We start from the raw sequence: 15576 nt of genomic DNA on the forward strand, positions 1-15576 counted from the left end.
GTATACTGTATATAACCTAGTAGTGGTATACTGTATACAACCTAGTAGTGGTATACTGTATACAACCTAGTAGTGGTATACTGTATATAACCTAGTAGTGGTATATGGTACTGTATACATTAGATGATACCTACAGTACTGGAATATGGGGTGGGAGGTCATTCTCTTCACATTGTTCAGGTTCCTCTGTATATAACCTAGTAGTGGTATATGGTACTGTATACATTAGATGGTACCTACAGTACTGGAATATGGGGTGGGAGGTCATTCTCTTCACATTGTTCAGGTTCCTCTGTATATAACCTAGTAGTGGTATACTGTATATTACCTAGTAGTGGCATACTGTATATTACCTAGTAGTGGCATACTGTATATAACCTAGTAGTGGTATATGGTACTGTATACATTAGATGGTACCTACAGTACTGGAATATGGGGTGGGAGGTCATTCTCTTCACATTGTTCAGGTTCCTCTTCATAATCTGAAAAACAACATTCAAATAACCTAATACATCAAACTTCATTTGAAACCTCAGTCTTTAAAACATTCAGTCAATACACAGTGATGCCCTACACTACGGACTTCAGTAGTCAACTAGGACATTTCTTTGAACTGAAACAGCTCTGATGAAGGCCAACATGCCGATACGTCAGCTTCATAAACTGAAGTGATACTGGCCAGAGCAGTGGGCAGGTCTTTCTTTTAGTTCATTAAAACTACTCTACAACCTTTCACTCTAAAGGGGATTCATCATCTGAACTGGGACCTGTTTTACACATACAGTCTGGCCTTACCAAGACTCACCACCTAGAATAGGACATATTTATACTTCTGGTACAAGGTACTCCATATTGACTGTAGCATGAAGAATTATCACTAGAATAGGACATATTTATACTTCTGGTACAAGGTACTCCATATTGACTGTAGCATGAAGAATTATCACTAGAATAGGACATATTTATACTTCTCATACAAGGTACTCCATATTGACTGTAGCATGAAGAATTATCACTAGAATAGGACATATTTATACTTCTGGTACAAGGTACTCCATATTGACTGTAGCATGAAGAATTATCACTTGAATGGGGACATATTTATACTTCTGGTACAAGGTACTCCATATTGACTGTAGCATGAAGAATTATCACTTGAATGGGGACATATTTGAGAAGTGTTGATGCGGTGACGCAGGCCTGTACCTTGGGCAGCCGAGGAGACGCTGTGAGAGCTGGGTATCTGTGTGTTGATACTCTCCCATCTCTCTCATACAAACACACACACTGCCTATCTCTGGTAACATAGACTCATCTACCAGCCTGTTTAGTCCTCAACTCTCTGTATGTTTGGCCTGAGATAGATAAAGCAGTGTCCATATTCACTGGACTGACTAGGTCCAGCTAGCGGGCCTCGGTTCAGACACAGCGAGTGAGGAATAGGGTGAGACAATGACTTCTGACATTAAAAGAAGAACGTTTGTCTGCTTGCTTTCAACCGTACTGTTTTACAGTACTCTGATGAGTTCTGCTAGGTACTGCTGCACATATTTCCTATGACACCAGAGCAGTGTGGGGAGAGACAATAGGAAGGGGTTTTCATAATAAACAGACAGGACCTTGAGTTTAGAGTGGTGAGCTGTGAGCCAGACAGGCTGGGACGGAGGTTTGACTCCTGAGTACTGTGTCCCTCTACAGGTCAGTACAGACTACTACCTCTCTCACTGGACTACACTGCACTGACAAGGTCCAAGTAAATGGAAAGTGGGAAAGGAGATACTCTACCTAGTCAGTTGTCCAACTGAATGCATTCAACTGAAATGTCAAAAGTTTGGAGTCACTTAGAAATGTCCTTGTTTTTGAAAGAAAAGCACATTTTGTTGTCCATTAAAATAACATCAAATTGATCAGAAATACAGTGTAGACATTGTTAATGTTGTAAATGACTATTGTTGCTGGAAACGTCTGATTTTTAATGGAATATCTACATAGGCGTACAGAGACCCATTATCAGCAACCATCACTCCTGTGTTCCAATGGCACATTGTGTTAGCTAATCTAATTTTAAAAGGCTAATTGTTCATTAGAAAACCATTTTGCAATTATGTTAGCACAGCTGAAAACTGTTCTAATTAAAGAAGCAATACAACTGGCCATCTTTAGACTAGTTGAGTATCTGGAGATCCAGAATTAGTGGTTCGATTACAGGCTAAAAATGTCCAGAAACAAATAACTTTCTTCTGAAACTCGTCAGTTTATTCTTGTTCTGAGAAATGAAGGCTATTCCATGCGAGAAATTGCCAAGAAACTGAAGATCTCATACAATGTTGTGTACTACTCCCTTCACAGAACCGCGCAAACTGGCCCTAACCAGAATAGAAAGAGGAGTGGGAGGCCCCGGTGCACAACTGAGCAAGAGGACAAGTACATTCAAGTGTCTAGTTTGAGAAACAGACACCACACAAGTTCTCAACTGGAAGCTTCATTAAATAGTACCAGCAAAACACCAGTCTCAATGCCAACAGTGGATAGGCGATTCCGGGATGCTGGCCCACGGAATAGCCTGAATTTCTCAGAACAAGAATATACTGACGAGTTTCAGAAGAAAGTTATTTGTTTCTGGACATTTTTAGCCTGTAATCAAACCCACAAATGCTGATGCTCCTGATACTCAACTAGTCTAAAGAAGGCCAGTTGTATTGCTTCTTTAATCAGCAAGACAGTTTTCAGCTGTGCTAACATAATTGTAAAAGGGTTTTCTAATGATCAATTAGTATTTTAACATGATAAACTTGGATTAGCTAACACAACGTGGCATTGGAACACAGGAGTGATGGTTGCTGATAATGGGCCTCTGTACACCCATGTAGATATTCCATTGAAAATCAGCCGTTTCCAGCTACAGTAGTCATTTACAACATTAACAATGTCTACACTGTATTACTGATCAATTTGATGTTATTTTAATGGACAACAAAATGTGCTTTTCTTTCAAAAACAAGGAAATGTTTAAGTGACCCCAAACTTCTGAACGGTAGTTTATTTATATACACACACTGTATGTATGTGTGTGTGTGTCTGTGTGTGATTATACTATGCATCTGTGTGTGTGTGAGTGGAGGATGTTTTGTGTGTGTAGGATGTTTTGTGTGTGTATGTGTGTGAATGAATGTGTGAGTGAGTGGAGGATGTTTTGTGTGTGTATGTGTGTGTGTGAGTGAGTGAGTGGAGGATGTTGTGTGTGTGTAGGATGTTTTGTGTGTGAGTGGAGGATGTTTTGTGTGTGAGTGAGTGGAGGATGTTTTGTGTGTGTGTGAGTGAGTGTGTGAGTGAGTGGAGGATGTTTGTGTGTCGTACCACACTAGCACCCATGCTGGTCTGCCCACTCCCCAGCCAGGGCATGGATGCAGAGGCTGCCATGTCTTTGGGGTTGAAGTGGGACGGGGTAGAGGAGGCCTGGGCAACGTTAGTGTGGGAAGAACGGTAGTCCACGTCATCAGAACTGAGGAGAGAAAGAAGTCCAACACAATGTATGAATATGTGTATATGTGTATGTGTATGTGTGTGTGTAACAGTGTATTGACCTGTGTGACTCCTTGTCAAAGTCCTCTCCTATCCAGGTGTAGGGCTGAGCAGCTAACAGAGTAGACACATCAACCTCCTGCACGTCGTGAGTGGACGCCAGCACTATCTCATTGGTGTTAGCCTGGAGGGGGAGGAGAGAGGGGGGGAGGGAGGGAGAGAAGAGAGGGGAGGGGGAGGGAGGGAGAGGGGAGGAGGGGATAAGGGAAGGAGGGAGAGAAGAGGGGGGGAGAGAAGAGAGGGGGGGATGAGAGGGGGAGGGGGGAGAGAAGAGAGGGTGGGGGAGAGAAGAGGGGGGGGGAGAAGGGGGGGAGAAGAGGGGGGGACGAGAGGGGAAGGGGGGGAGAAGAGGGGGGGAGAGAAGAGAGGGGGGGATGAGAGGGGGAGGGGGGAGAGAAGACAGGGAGGGGGAGAGAAGAGGGGGGGGGGAGGGGGGGAGAAGAGGGGGGGACGAGAGGGGAAGGGGGGAGAAGAGGGGGGGACGAGAGGGGAGGGAGGGAGAGAAGAGGGGGGGAGACGAGAGGGGAGGGAGGGAGGGGTGAGAGAAGAGGCCAGTAAATGTATACCACATTCCAACGTATAGAAACATTTAGATGTGGTGAAGTGTGTGTTAACCCCCCTAAGGCTGATGTCCACGCCCATGTGGAAATCTATTTAGCAGAATACAAAAATCCATCAGTATAAGTTAGAGATATCATTTTTTTTGCATTGGATGTGTCTCAATCCACCGCATCCGCCTATGTAACACTTCCGCATTTGGGGTGAAAGGTGACAGAGCTAGAGCAGTGTTTGTCAGACCATGAGACATCAGAAAATCGGTACTCTCACAAAATCGTCTGTAGCGACGGAACGGTTTGGACAAAAATCCCTTTACGGAGGAGACTCTCAGGAACACGATGGTGTTCTCCGTTTTGCTCTACGGCCCCCACAAGGGTCTGAAGCCGATACTGCCGATCTGCCAACTTCTGTCTGTAGGGTCCCAACAGTTTGGGCTAAACACTGATCTGTGTAAAGGTGACTCTCAGGAACACGTATACATGGGCTGTTCTGCTCTAGGACGTCCACAGGTCTCACAAGTCCAGTCTGAAGGTCCCCCGGTACCAGTTTAAAATCATTTATGGAAGTATATATGGAGACTGTTTAGTGACAAAAATAAGGGATTAAATAGATGTAAAAAAAAGTATAAAATTAGACAGGGCTTAGACTGTTATATGTTAACTGGTGGCCTTATTGGCCAGTCTAATGGAATCCACTCTACTCATTTATCTCTATGGTGTCGGACTCTAAAACCTGACGTAGTTTGACATTCAGGTGCCATGTTCATCAAATGGGAAAGCTTTGTGTGTGGGTGTCTGTGTGCACTGCAGAGGTCTCTCACCCTGTTGATGGCGAAGGCCATGATGATGTCAGACTCCTTGTGGATGATCTTAGCATTCCTTCCTGGGTAGCCTAAGTCTCCCTCCACCTGGAACACATTATCACAGCACCCGCCATCATTTAGTACACCTGGTACATACATACTGTACACAGACACACAATGTCTTAGCATAGACACCTGTTACATACACACACAGCCACACGCTATCACAACACCCCTACACTGACACACAGCCACACACAGCAGTGACACAGTGAGCACTCAGAGAGAACATGCAGGTTAGGTCCACGTGACACCTCTCTGTCAGAGCTGGAAGAGGGGCTGGAATAAGTCATCATTACAGAGGGGATGATAGTATTTAGGAAGAGATGAAGAATGGGTCCAGCAGCAGAAGAATGAAAGACTTTAGGCCCAGCTATAGAAGGAATGACCAGACAGAGACAGACCGTGTGTTAGTGGGGGTAGAGACAGACCGTGTGTCAGTGGGGGTAGAGACAGACTGTGTGTTAGTGGGGGTAGAGACAGACCGTGTGTTAGTGGGGGGAGAGACAGACCGTGTGTTAGTGGGGGGAGAGACAGACCGTGTGTTAGTGGGGGGAGAGACAGACCGTGTGTTAGTGGGGGGAGAGACAGACCGTGTGTTAGTGGGGGGAGAGACAGACCGTGTGTTAGTGGGGGTAGAGACAGACCGTGTGTTAGTGGGGGTAGAGACAGACCGTGTGTTAGTGGGGGTAGAGACAGACCGTGTGTTAGTGGGGGTAGAGACAGACCGTGTGTTAGTGGGGGGAGAGACAGACCGTGTGTTAGTGGGGGTAGAGACAGACCGTGTGTCAGTGGGGGTAGAGACAGACCGTGTGTCAGTGGGGGCTAGAGACAGACCGTGTGTTAGTGGGGGTAGAGACAGACCGTGTGTCAGTGGGGGTAGAGACAGACCGTGTGTCAGTGGGGGTAGAGACAGACCGTGTGTCGGTGGGGGTAGAGACAGACCGTGTGTCGGTGGGGGTAGAGACAGACCATGTCAGTGTGTCAGTGGGGGTAGAGACAGACCGTGTGTCGGTGGGGGTAGAGACAGACCGTGTGTCAGTGGGGGTAGAGACAGACCGTGTGTCAGTGGGGGTAGAGACAGACCGTGTGTCAGTGGGGGCTAGAGACAGACCGTGTGTTAGTGGGGGGTAGAGACAGACCGTGTGTTAGTGGGGGGTAGAGACAGACTGTGTGTTAGTGGGGGGTAGAGACAGACCGTGTGTTAGTGGGGGTAGAGACAGACCGTGTGTTAGTGGGGGTAGAGACAGACCGTGTGTCAGTGGGGGTAGAGACAGACCGTGTCAGTGTGGGTAGAGACAGACCGTGTCAGTGTGTTAGTGGGGGTAGAGACAGACCGTGTCAGTGTGTTAGTGGGGGTAGAGACAGACCGTGTCAGTGTGTTAGTGGGGGTAGAGACAGACCGTGTCAGTGTGTTAGTGGGGGTAGAGACAGACCGTGTCAGTGTGTTAGTGGGGGTAGAGACAGACCGTGTTAGTGGGGGTAGAGACAGACCGTGTCAGTGTGTTAGTGGGGGTAGAGACAGACCATGTCAGTGTGTCAGTGGGGGTAGAGACAGACCGTGTGTCAGTGGGGGTAGAGACAGACCGTGTGTCAGTGGGGGTAGAGACAGACCGTGTGTCAGTGGGGGTAGAGACAGACCGTGTGTCAGTGGGGGTAGAGACAGACCGTGTGTCAGTGGGGGTAGAGACAGACCGTGTGTCAGTGGGGGTAGAGACAGACCGTGTGTCAGTGGGGGTAGAGACAGACCGTGTGTCAGTGGGGGTAGAGACAGACCGTGTGTCGGTGGGGGTAGAGACAGACCGTGTGTCGGTGGGGGTAGAGACAGACCGTGTGTCGGTGGGGGTAGAGACAGACCGTGTGTCGGTGGGGGTAGAGACAGACCGTGTGTCGGTGGGGGTAGAGACAGACCGTGTGTCGGTGGGGGTAGAGACAGACCGTGTCAGTGTGTTAGTGGGGGTAGAGACAGACCGTGTCAGTGTGTTAGTGGGGGTAGAGACAGACCGTGTCCGTGTGGGTAGAGACAGACCGTGTCAGTGTGTTAGTGGGGGTAGAGACAGACTGTGTCAGTGTGGGTAGAGACAGACCGTGTCAGTGTGTTAGTGGGGGTAGAGACAGACCGTGTTAGTGGGGGTAGAGACAGACCGTGTGTCAGTGGGGGTAGAGACAGACCGTGTGTCAGTGGGGGTAGAGACAGACCGTGTGTCGGTGGGGGTAGAGACAGACCGTGTGTCGGTGGGGGTAGAGACAGACCGTGTGTCGGTGGGGGTAGAGACAGACCGTGTCAGTGTGTTAGTGGGGGTAGAGACAGACCGTGTCAGTGTGTTAGTGGGGGTAGAGACAGACCGTGTCCGTGTGGGTAGAGACAGACCGTGTCAGTGTGTCAGTGTGGGTAGAGACAGACCGTGTCAGTGTGTTAGTGGGGGTAGAGACAGACCGTGTTAGTGGGGGTAGAGACAGACCGTGTCAGTGTGTTAGTGGGGGTAGAGACAGACCGTGTCAGTGTGTTAGTGGGGGTAGAGACAGACCCTGTGTCAGTGGGCGTAGAGACAGACCGTGTGTCAGTGGGGGTAGAGACAGACCGTGTGTCAGAGGGGGTAGAGACAGACCGTGTGTCAGTGGGGGTAGAGACAGACCGTGTGTCAGTGGGGGTAGAGACAGACCGTGTGTCAGTGGGGGTAGAGACAGACCGTGTGTCAGTGGGGGTAGAGACAGACCGTGTGTCAGTGGGGGTAGAGACAGACCGTGTGTCAGTGGGGGTAGAGACAGACCGTGTGTCAGTGGGGGTAGAGACAGACCGTGTGTCAGTGGGGGTAGAGACAGACCGTGTGTCAGTGGGGGTAGAGACAGACCGTGCGTCAGTGGGGGTAGAGACAGACCGTGCGTCAGTGGGGGTAGAGACAGACCGTGCGTCAGTGGGGGTAGAGACAGACCGTGCGTCAGTGGGGGTAGAGACAGACCGTGTGTCAGTGGGGGTAGAGACAGACCGTGTGTTAGTGGGGGTAGAGACAGACCGTGTGTTAGTGGGGGTAGAGACAGACCGTGTGTTAGTGGGGGTAGAGACAGACCGTGTGTTGGTGGGGGTAGAGACAGACCGTGTGTTGGTGGGGGTAGAGACAGACCGTGTGTTGGTGGGGGTAGAGACAGACCGTGTGTTGGTGGGGGTAGAGACAGACCGTGTGTTGGTGGGGGTAGAGACAGACCGTGTGTTGGTGGGGGTAGAGACAGACCGTGTCAGTGTGTTGGTGGGGGTAGAGACAGACCGTGTCAGTGTGTTGGTGGGGGTAGAGACAGACCGTGTCAGTGTGTTAGTGGGGGTAGAGACAGACCGTGTCAGTGTGGTGAGGTGATGTAATGAGGTAGTGGGTTAGTGACAGACAGTGGGTTGAGGTGATGAGGTAGTGGGTTAGTGACAGACATTGGGTTGAGGTGATGAGGTAGTGGGTTAGTGAAAGACAGTGGGTTGAGGTGATGAGATAGTGGGTTAGTGACAGACCTTGTCAGTGGGGTGGGGTGATGTGATGAGGTAGGTTAGTGACAGACATTTGGGTGAGGTGATGTGATGAGTTAATGGGTTAGTGACAGTGAGGTGATGAGGTAGTGGGTTAGTGACAGACCGTGTCAGTGGGGTGAGGTGATGTGATGAGTTAGTGGGTTAGTGACAGTGAGGTTAGGTAGTAGGTAAGGTTGCAAAATTATGCTAACTTTCCCCAAATTCTTACATTTTTCAGAAATCCTGGTTTAAGGATTATGGATTCTTATTCCTTCCTGATTCCAGGAATATTACAAATGTGATTTCTGGAAAACCCTGGTAGTGTTGGGTTAGTGAGTAGTAATGGTGAGGTGAAGCTCTGGAAAACCCTGGTCGTGTTGGGTTAGTGAGTAGTAATGGTGAGGTGAAGCTCTGGAAAACCCTGGTCGTGTTGGGTTAGTGAGTAGTAATGGTGAGGTGAAGCTCTGGAAAACCCTGGTCGTGTTGGGTTAGTGAGTAGTAATGGTGAGGTGAAGCTCTGGAAAACCCTGGTCGTGTTGGGTTAGTGAGTAGTAATGGTGAGGTGAAGCACTGGAAAACCCTGGTCGTGTTGGGTTAGTGAGTAGTAATGGTGAGGTGAAGAAGCTCTGGAAAACCCTGGTCGTGTTGGGTTAGTGAGTAGTAATGGTGAGGTGAAGCTCTGGAAAACCCTGGTAGTGTTGGGTTAGTGAGTAGTAATGGTGAGGTGAAGCTCTGGAAAACCCTGGTCGTGTTGGGTTAGTGAGTAGTAATGGTGAGGTGAAGCTCTGGAAAACCCTGGTCATGGTGGGTTAGTGAGTAGTAATGGTGAGGTGAAGTTCTGGAAAACCCTGGTTGTGTTGGGTTAGTGAGTAGTAATGGTGAGGTGAAGCTCTGGAAAACCCTGGTCATGGTGGGTTAGTGAGTAGTAATGGTGAGGTGAAGCTCTGGAAAACCCTGGTAGTGTTGGGTTAGTGCGTAGTAATGGTGAGGTGAAGCTCTGGAAAACCCTGGTAGTGTTGGGTTAGTGAGTAGTAATGGTGAGGTGAAGCTCTGGAAAACCCTGGTAGTGTTGGGTTAGTGAGTAGTAATGGTGAGGTGAAGCTCTGGAAAACCCTGGTCATGGTGGGTTAGTGAGTAGTAATGGTGAGGTGAAGCTCTGGAAAACCCTGGTCGTGTTGGGTTAGTGAGTAGTAATGGTGAGGTGAAGCTCTGGAAAACCCTGGTCATGGTGGGTTAGTGAGTAGTAATGGTGAGGTGAAGCTCTGGAAAACCCTGGTCGTGTTGGGTTAGTGAGTAGTAATGGTGAGGTGAAGCCCTGGAAAACCCTGGTCGTGTTGGGTTAGTGAGTAGTAATGGTGAGGTGAAGCTCTGGAAAACCCTGGTCATGGTGGGTTAGTGAGTAGTAATGGTGAGGTGAAGCTCTGGAAAACCCTGGTAGTGTTGGGTTAGTGAGTAGTAATGGTGAGGTGAAGCTCTGGAAAACCCTGGTCGTGTTGGGTTAGTGAGTAGTAATGGTGAGGTGAAGAAGCTCTGGAAAACCCTGGTCGTGTTGGGTTAGTGAGTAGTAATGGTGAGGTGAAGCTCTGGAAAACCCTGGTCGTGTTGGGTTAGTGAGTAGTAATGGTGAGGTGAAGCTCTGGAAAACCCTGGTCGTGTTGGGTTAGTGAGTAGTAATGGTGAGGTGAAGCTCTGGAAAACCCTGGTCATGGTGGGTTAGTGAGTAGTAATGGTGAGGTGAAGCTCTGGAAAACCCTGGTCATGGTGGGTTAGTGAGTAGTAATGGTGAGGTGAAGAAGCTCTGGAAAACCCTGGTCGTGTTGGGTTAGTGAGTAGTAATGGTGAGGTGAAGCTCTGGAAAACCCTGGTCGTGTTGGGTTAGTGAGTAGTAATGGTGAGGTGAAGCTCTGGAAAACCCTGGTAGTGTTGGGTTAGTGAGTAGTAATGGTGAGGTGAAGAAGCTCTGGAAAACCCTGGTCGTGTTGGGTTAGTGAGTAGTAATGGTGAGGTGAAGCTCTGGAAAACCCTGGTCGTGTTGGGTTAGTGAGTAGTAATGGTGAGGTGAAGCTCTGGAAAACCCTGGTCGTGTTGGGTTAGTGAGTAGTAATGGTGAGGTAAAGCTCTGGAAAACCCTGGTAGTGTTGGGTTAGTGAGTAGTAATGGTGAGGTGAAGCTCTGGAAAACCCTGGTCATGGTGGGTTAGTGAGTAGTAATGGTGAGGTGAAGCTCTGGAAAACCCTGGTCATGGTGGGTTAGTGAGTAGTAATGGTGAGGTGAAGCTCTGGAAAACCCTGGTCGTGTTGGGTTAGTGAGTAGTAATGGTGAGGTGAAGCTCTGGAAAACCCTGGTAGTGTTGGGTTAGTGAGTAGTAATGATGAGGTGAAGAAGCTCTGGAAAACCCTGGTCGTGTTGGGTTAGTGAGTAGTAATGGTGAGGTGAAGCTCTGGAAAACCCTGGTCGTGTTGGGTTAGTGAGTAGTAATGGTGAGGTGAAGCTCTGGAAAACCCTGGTCGTGTTGGGTTAGTGAGTAGTAATGGTGAGGTAAAGCTCTGGAAAACCCTGGTAGTGTTGGGTTAGTGAGTAGTAATGGTGAGGTGAAGCTCTGGAAAACCCTGGTCATGGTGGGTTAGTGAGTAGTAATGGTGAGGTGAAGCTCTGGAAAACCCTGGTAGTGTTGGGTTTGTGAGTAGTAATGGTGAGGTAAAGCTCTGGAAAACCCTGGTAGTGTTGGGTTAGTGAGTAGTAATGGTGAGGTGAAGCTCTGGAAAACCCTGGTCATGGTGGGTTAGTGAGTAGTAATGGTGAGGTGAAGCTCTGGAAAACCCTGGTAGTGTTGGGTTTGTGAGTAGTAATGGTGAGGTGAAACTCTGGAAACCCTGGTAGTGTTGGGTTAGTGAGTAGTAATGGTGAGGTGAAGCATGCCAAGTGATTAGAAGAGAGACTTACACAGCCCTGAGCAGGTACCAGTTCATACTGTACAGACAGACACCTTGATACTACCTTGTTGGACCTGAGAGCTCCAGATACACAGTTTGGGCTGAGGAGATCCATATAGCCTTCAACACACTACACAACACATGCACAAAACACAAAATGAAGAAAACAAAAATGACAGGGTTGTTTGGATGGTAGATACACGCAGCCACACACACAGTCAGTGTGTCAATACGTGGATGAGGCAAAGGCTTCTCCCAACCCAAACAATGTCCAATCACATGGTAACAGAGTGGAGTGCTGGGGAGATAGCAGAGGTCTCTCTCAATGTAATGACAGTGGGTGGAGGGGAGGTTGGGGCACAGTCTCAACACCAAAGTCAAAATAAACACACCTTAAAGAGTCTACTTACTGGAAGTCAGGTATAAGGTAGTTTGAAATCACATCTTTAACTTTCTACTCAAATCTCAACAAAGCAGGATCTATGTATGTGGTTATAATTGCGTTTAGAAAGGAGATGCACCATATAAGATGACTGTCTGTGTTAGCAGATGTCTTCAGACATGATCATGAACATTTGAATAATACTAATAATAGAGGTGATTATAGTAGTGGTGATGGTGTGCAGACATCACAGAATTCTCTGTTCTTGATTACACAATACAAGGCCGTCAAAACCATAATAATAACAATAGAAGTGTGTGTGTGTGTGTGTGTGTGTGTGTGTGTGTGTGTGTGTGTGTTATACACTACTCTTCAGAAGTTAAATTAACTGGGCCATAATGTACAAAATAATTATGGACCTTACTCAAAATACAGAATATATAAAATATAAATCAATAGAATTTGGGATTTGAAGAACTATTGTTATGAAGATGATTCTACGGACACATCCAGACCGATGATCTGTCTGACATGGTGCATGTTGTAGGAGAGGCTGGACTGGAGGAGGTAACACTATGTTAAACCTGTTTCTCAGAAGTTACCTGCTATGTACTCATTAACAAGTTAGGTGCTATAATGACACCTTTCTGAATCCACTTAATTAATCATTAACAAGTTAGGTGCTATAATGACACCTTTCTGAATCCACTTAATTAATCATTAACAAGTTAGGTGCTATAATGACACCTTTCTGAATCCACTTAATTAATCGTTAACAAGTTAGGTGCTATAATGACACCTTTCTGAATCCACTTAATTAATCATTAACAAGTTAGGTGCTATAATGACACCTTTCTGAATCCACTTAATTAATCGTTAACAAGTTAGGTGCTATAATGACACCTTTCTGAATCCACCTTGAAACATATAATGACCAATTGACTAGTTTAATGTGTAAGTAATAACCAGGTAAATAAAGGATGCCTGGTGTATGAGACCAGACATGCTGTAGATGTAGGGGACAGACAGACACAGATTGTACCAGGGGTCCAGTTTAGCTCGTTACCTCGCTCTGCTTCCTCTTCTTAGTGAAGATATAGCGAATCAGAGTCTCCTGAAGAACTTCCTGTTTCACCAGGTAGTGCCAGAGACGCCTCGCAGGGAATGAAATGTGGTTCTTATTCCTGGAACACGAGACACACACACAGAAACATGTGAGAACATGGGTGTGTGTGTGTGTAGTCTAAGTATCTGTGTGTGTAGTCTATGGTCTATGTATCTGTGTGTAGTCTATGTTCTGTGTGTAGTCTATGTATCTGTGTGTGTAGTCTATGGATCTCTCTCTCTCTCTGTGTGTGTGTGTGTGTGTGTGTGTGTGTGTGTGTGTGTGGGTGTGTGTGTAGTCTATGTATCTGTGTGTAGTCTATATATCTGTGTATCTGTGTGTAGTCTATGTATCTCTCTGTGTGTGTTTGTGTGTGTGTGTGTGTGTTTGTGTAGTCTAAGTATCTGTGTGTGTAGTCTATGGTCTATGTATCTGTGTGTGTAGTCTATGTTCTGTGTGTAGTCTATGGTCTATGTATCTGTGTGTGTAGTCTATGGATCTCTCTGTGTGTGTGTGTGTGTGTGTGTGTGTGTGTGTGCAGTCTATGTATCTGTGTGTGTAGTCTATATATCTGTGTATCTGTGTGTGGTCTATGTATATGTTTGTGGTCTATGTATCTGTGTGTGAGTGTGTGTAGTCTATGTATCTCTCTGTGTGTGTGTGTGTGTGTGTGTGTGTGTGTGTGTGTGGTCTATGTATCTGTGTGTGTAGTCTATGTATCTCTGTGTGTGTAGTCTATGTATCTGTGTAGTCTATGTATCTGTGTGTGTGTGTGTAGTCTATGTATCTGTGTGTGTGTGTGTGTGTGTGAATAATACCCACTTGAAAGGTGTGTTGTCAGGCTCCAGCATGGCCTTGTGTCTCAGTATGGCGGGCCCCCCTCCTGTGCTGAGGTCAGTGGGGTAGGTGTTGATGTAGTTGGGAGGAGGACCATCAAACTTGTTCATCCTCTCCTGGAGTTGGGTCTCCCAGTTCTCTAGTGTCTTCAGCACAGCATTCCCCAGAGGAGACGTCACCGGCAGGTCTGATGGAGGGAGGATAGGACGATAACAGAAAGAAAAACTGTTTTGGTTGCGCCGCTCTAGAGAGTGAGTGAGTGAGTGAGTGAGTGAGTGAGTGAGTGAGTGAGTGAGTGAGTGAGTGAGTGAGTGAGTGAGTGAGTGAGTGAGTGAGTGAGTGAGTGAGTGAGTGAGTGAGTGAGTGAGTGAGTGAGTGAGTGAGTGAGTGAGTGAGTGAGTGAGTGAGTGAGTGAGTGAGTGAGTGAGTGAGTGAGTGAGTGAGTGAGTGAGTGAGTGAGTGAGTGCGTGCGTGCGTGCGTGCGTGCGTGCGTGCGTGCGTGCGTGCGTGCGTGCGTGAGTGAGTGAGTGAGTGAGTGAGTGAGTGAGTGAGTGTTGAATATTTTCCCGGTATATTACAATTGTTCCATCCCCAGAATAATTCACTTTTCTCCCGGGGTACACTGAATATCCCACCAAAACTGGAAGTGTCATTCAAAAGCATTATAAAGTATATAAATAGGCCTGTCTGGATGTAATTAGAGCTTTGATCCAAAATTCAACCCTGATGCTACCTGAGCCTGACGAGCCCTACATTAAAGACATTTACTGAGCCCTACACATTAAAGACATTTACTGAGCCCTACATTAAAGACATTTACTGAGCCCTACATTAAAGACATTTACTGAGCCCTACATTAAAGACATTTACTGAGCCCTACATTAAAGACATTTACTGAGCCCTACATTAAAGACATTTACTGAGCCCTACATTAAAGACATTTACTGAGCCCTACACATTAGACATTTACTGAGCCCTACATTAAAGACATTTACTGAGCCCTACATTAAAGACATTTACTGAGCCCTACATTAAAGACATTTACTGAGCCCTACACATTAGACATTTACTGAGCCCTACATTAAAGACATTTACTGAGCCCTACATTAAAGACATTTACTGAGCCCTACATTAAAGACATTTACTGAGCCCTACATTAAAGACATTTACTGAGCCCTACACATTAAAGACATTTACTGAGCCCTACATTAAAGACATTTACTGAGCCCAAGCCCAAAAAAGCCCAAATGATGGTGCCCTTATCCAATACATATATGATATAGTCTACTGCACATTACACACGACAATAAAAACATAAAAGCCCATAGATGTAGCTAGCTATATGCTCTCTTGACTAAATAAATGAACCTAGCTCCAGTAGGTTAATCTGTATTCCTGTACTGCATTGTATTATACTGATTATGAACTGGTTTTACTCACCTCATTCCAACCATGATAAAGCAGGGAGAGATCATGTGATTCTGGTGCAGCACATGCAGCCTACAAAGTTGCTACAGGATAGCAAATTAGATTTGAATTCTGAAATTGAATAGGGCCTATTTGTATAATTAGTAGGCTGACCTTTCATAATATTTCCCCTAATGTTACTAGCCCACCTCCTCTTTCTCTATTGTTGCTTCATTCCTTCCTCTCTTTCAACAGTTCAATGAATTACGTTTTGTTGTCCTTATCTTCATCATTCTAAAGACATCATTGAGTAATATAGGACCAGGATTAGATGCAGAAGGCTTTCACTTCTCTTCATGAAGATTGAATGGTTCTGGGTCTGAATAAATAACTGTTATAACCTACCACCATCGTGAG

At 46.7% G+C, this 15576-nt stretch overlaps 1 protein-coding gene across 1 annotated transcript in view; it reads right to left on the reverse strand.

Annotated features, from left to right (window-relative positions):
- Positions 1-15576, reverse strand: part of LOC110515651 (dmX-like protein 2) — a 108403-nt gene that overhangs the window by 14061 nt on the left and 78766 nt on the right. The window contains exons 44-50 of the mRNA XM_090239030.1: positions 13738-13939; positions 12877-12994; positions 11493-11558; positions 4961-5047; positions 3585-3706; positions 3358-3502; positions 422-482 (exon numbers count right to left, since the gene is read on the reverse strand). Coding sequence (XP_090095156.1) covers positions 422-482; positions 3358-3502; positions 3585-3706; positions 4961-5047; positions 11493-11558; positions 12877-12994; positions 13738-13939 — 801 coding nt within the window. The remainder of the gene's footprint in view (positions 1-421; positions 483-3357; positions 3503-3584; positions 3707-4960; positions 5048-11492; positions 11559-12876; positions 12995-13737; positions 13940-15576) is intronic.

Source organism: Oncorhynchus mykiss, chromosome 6 (assembly GCF_057628025.1).
Source record: "Oncorhynchus mykiss isolate SJ-2025 chromosome 6, ASM5762802v1, whole genome shotgun sequence".
In the NCBI taxonomy this organism is placed as follows: domain Eukaryota; kingdom Metazoa; phylum Chordata; class Actinopteri; order Salmoniformes; family Salmonidae; genus Oncorhynchus; species Oncorhynchus mykiss.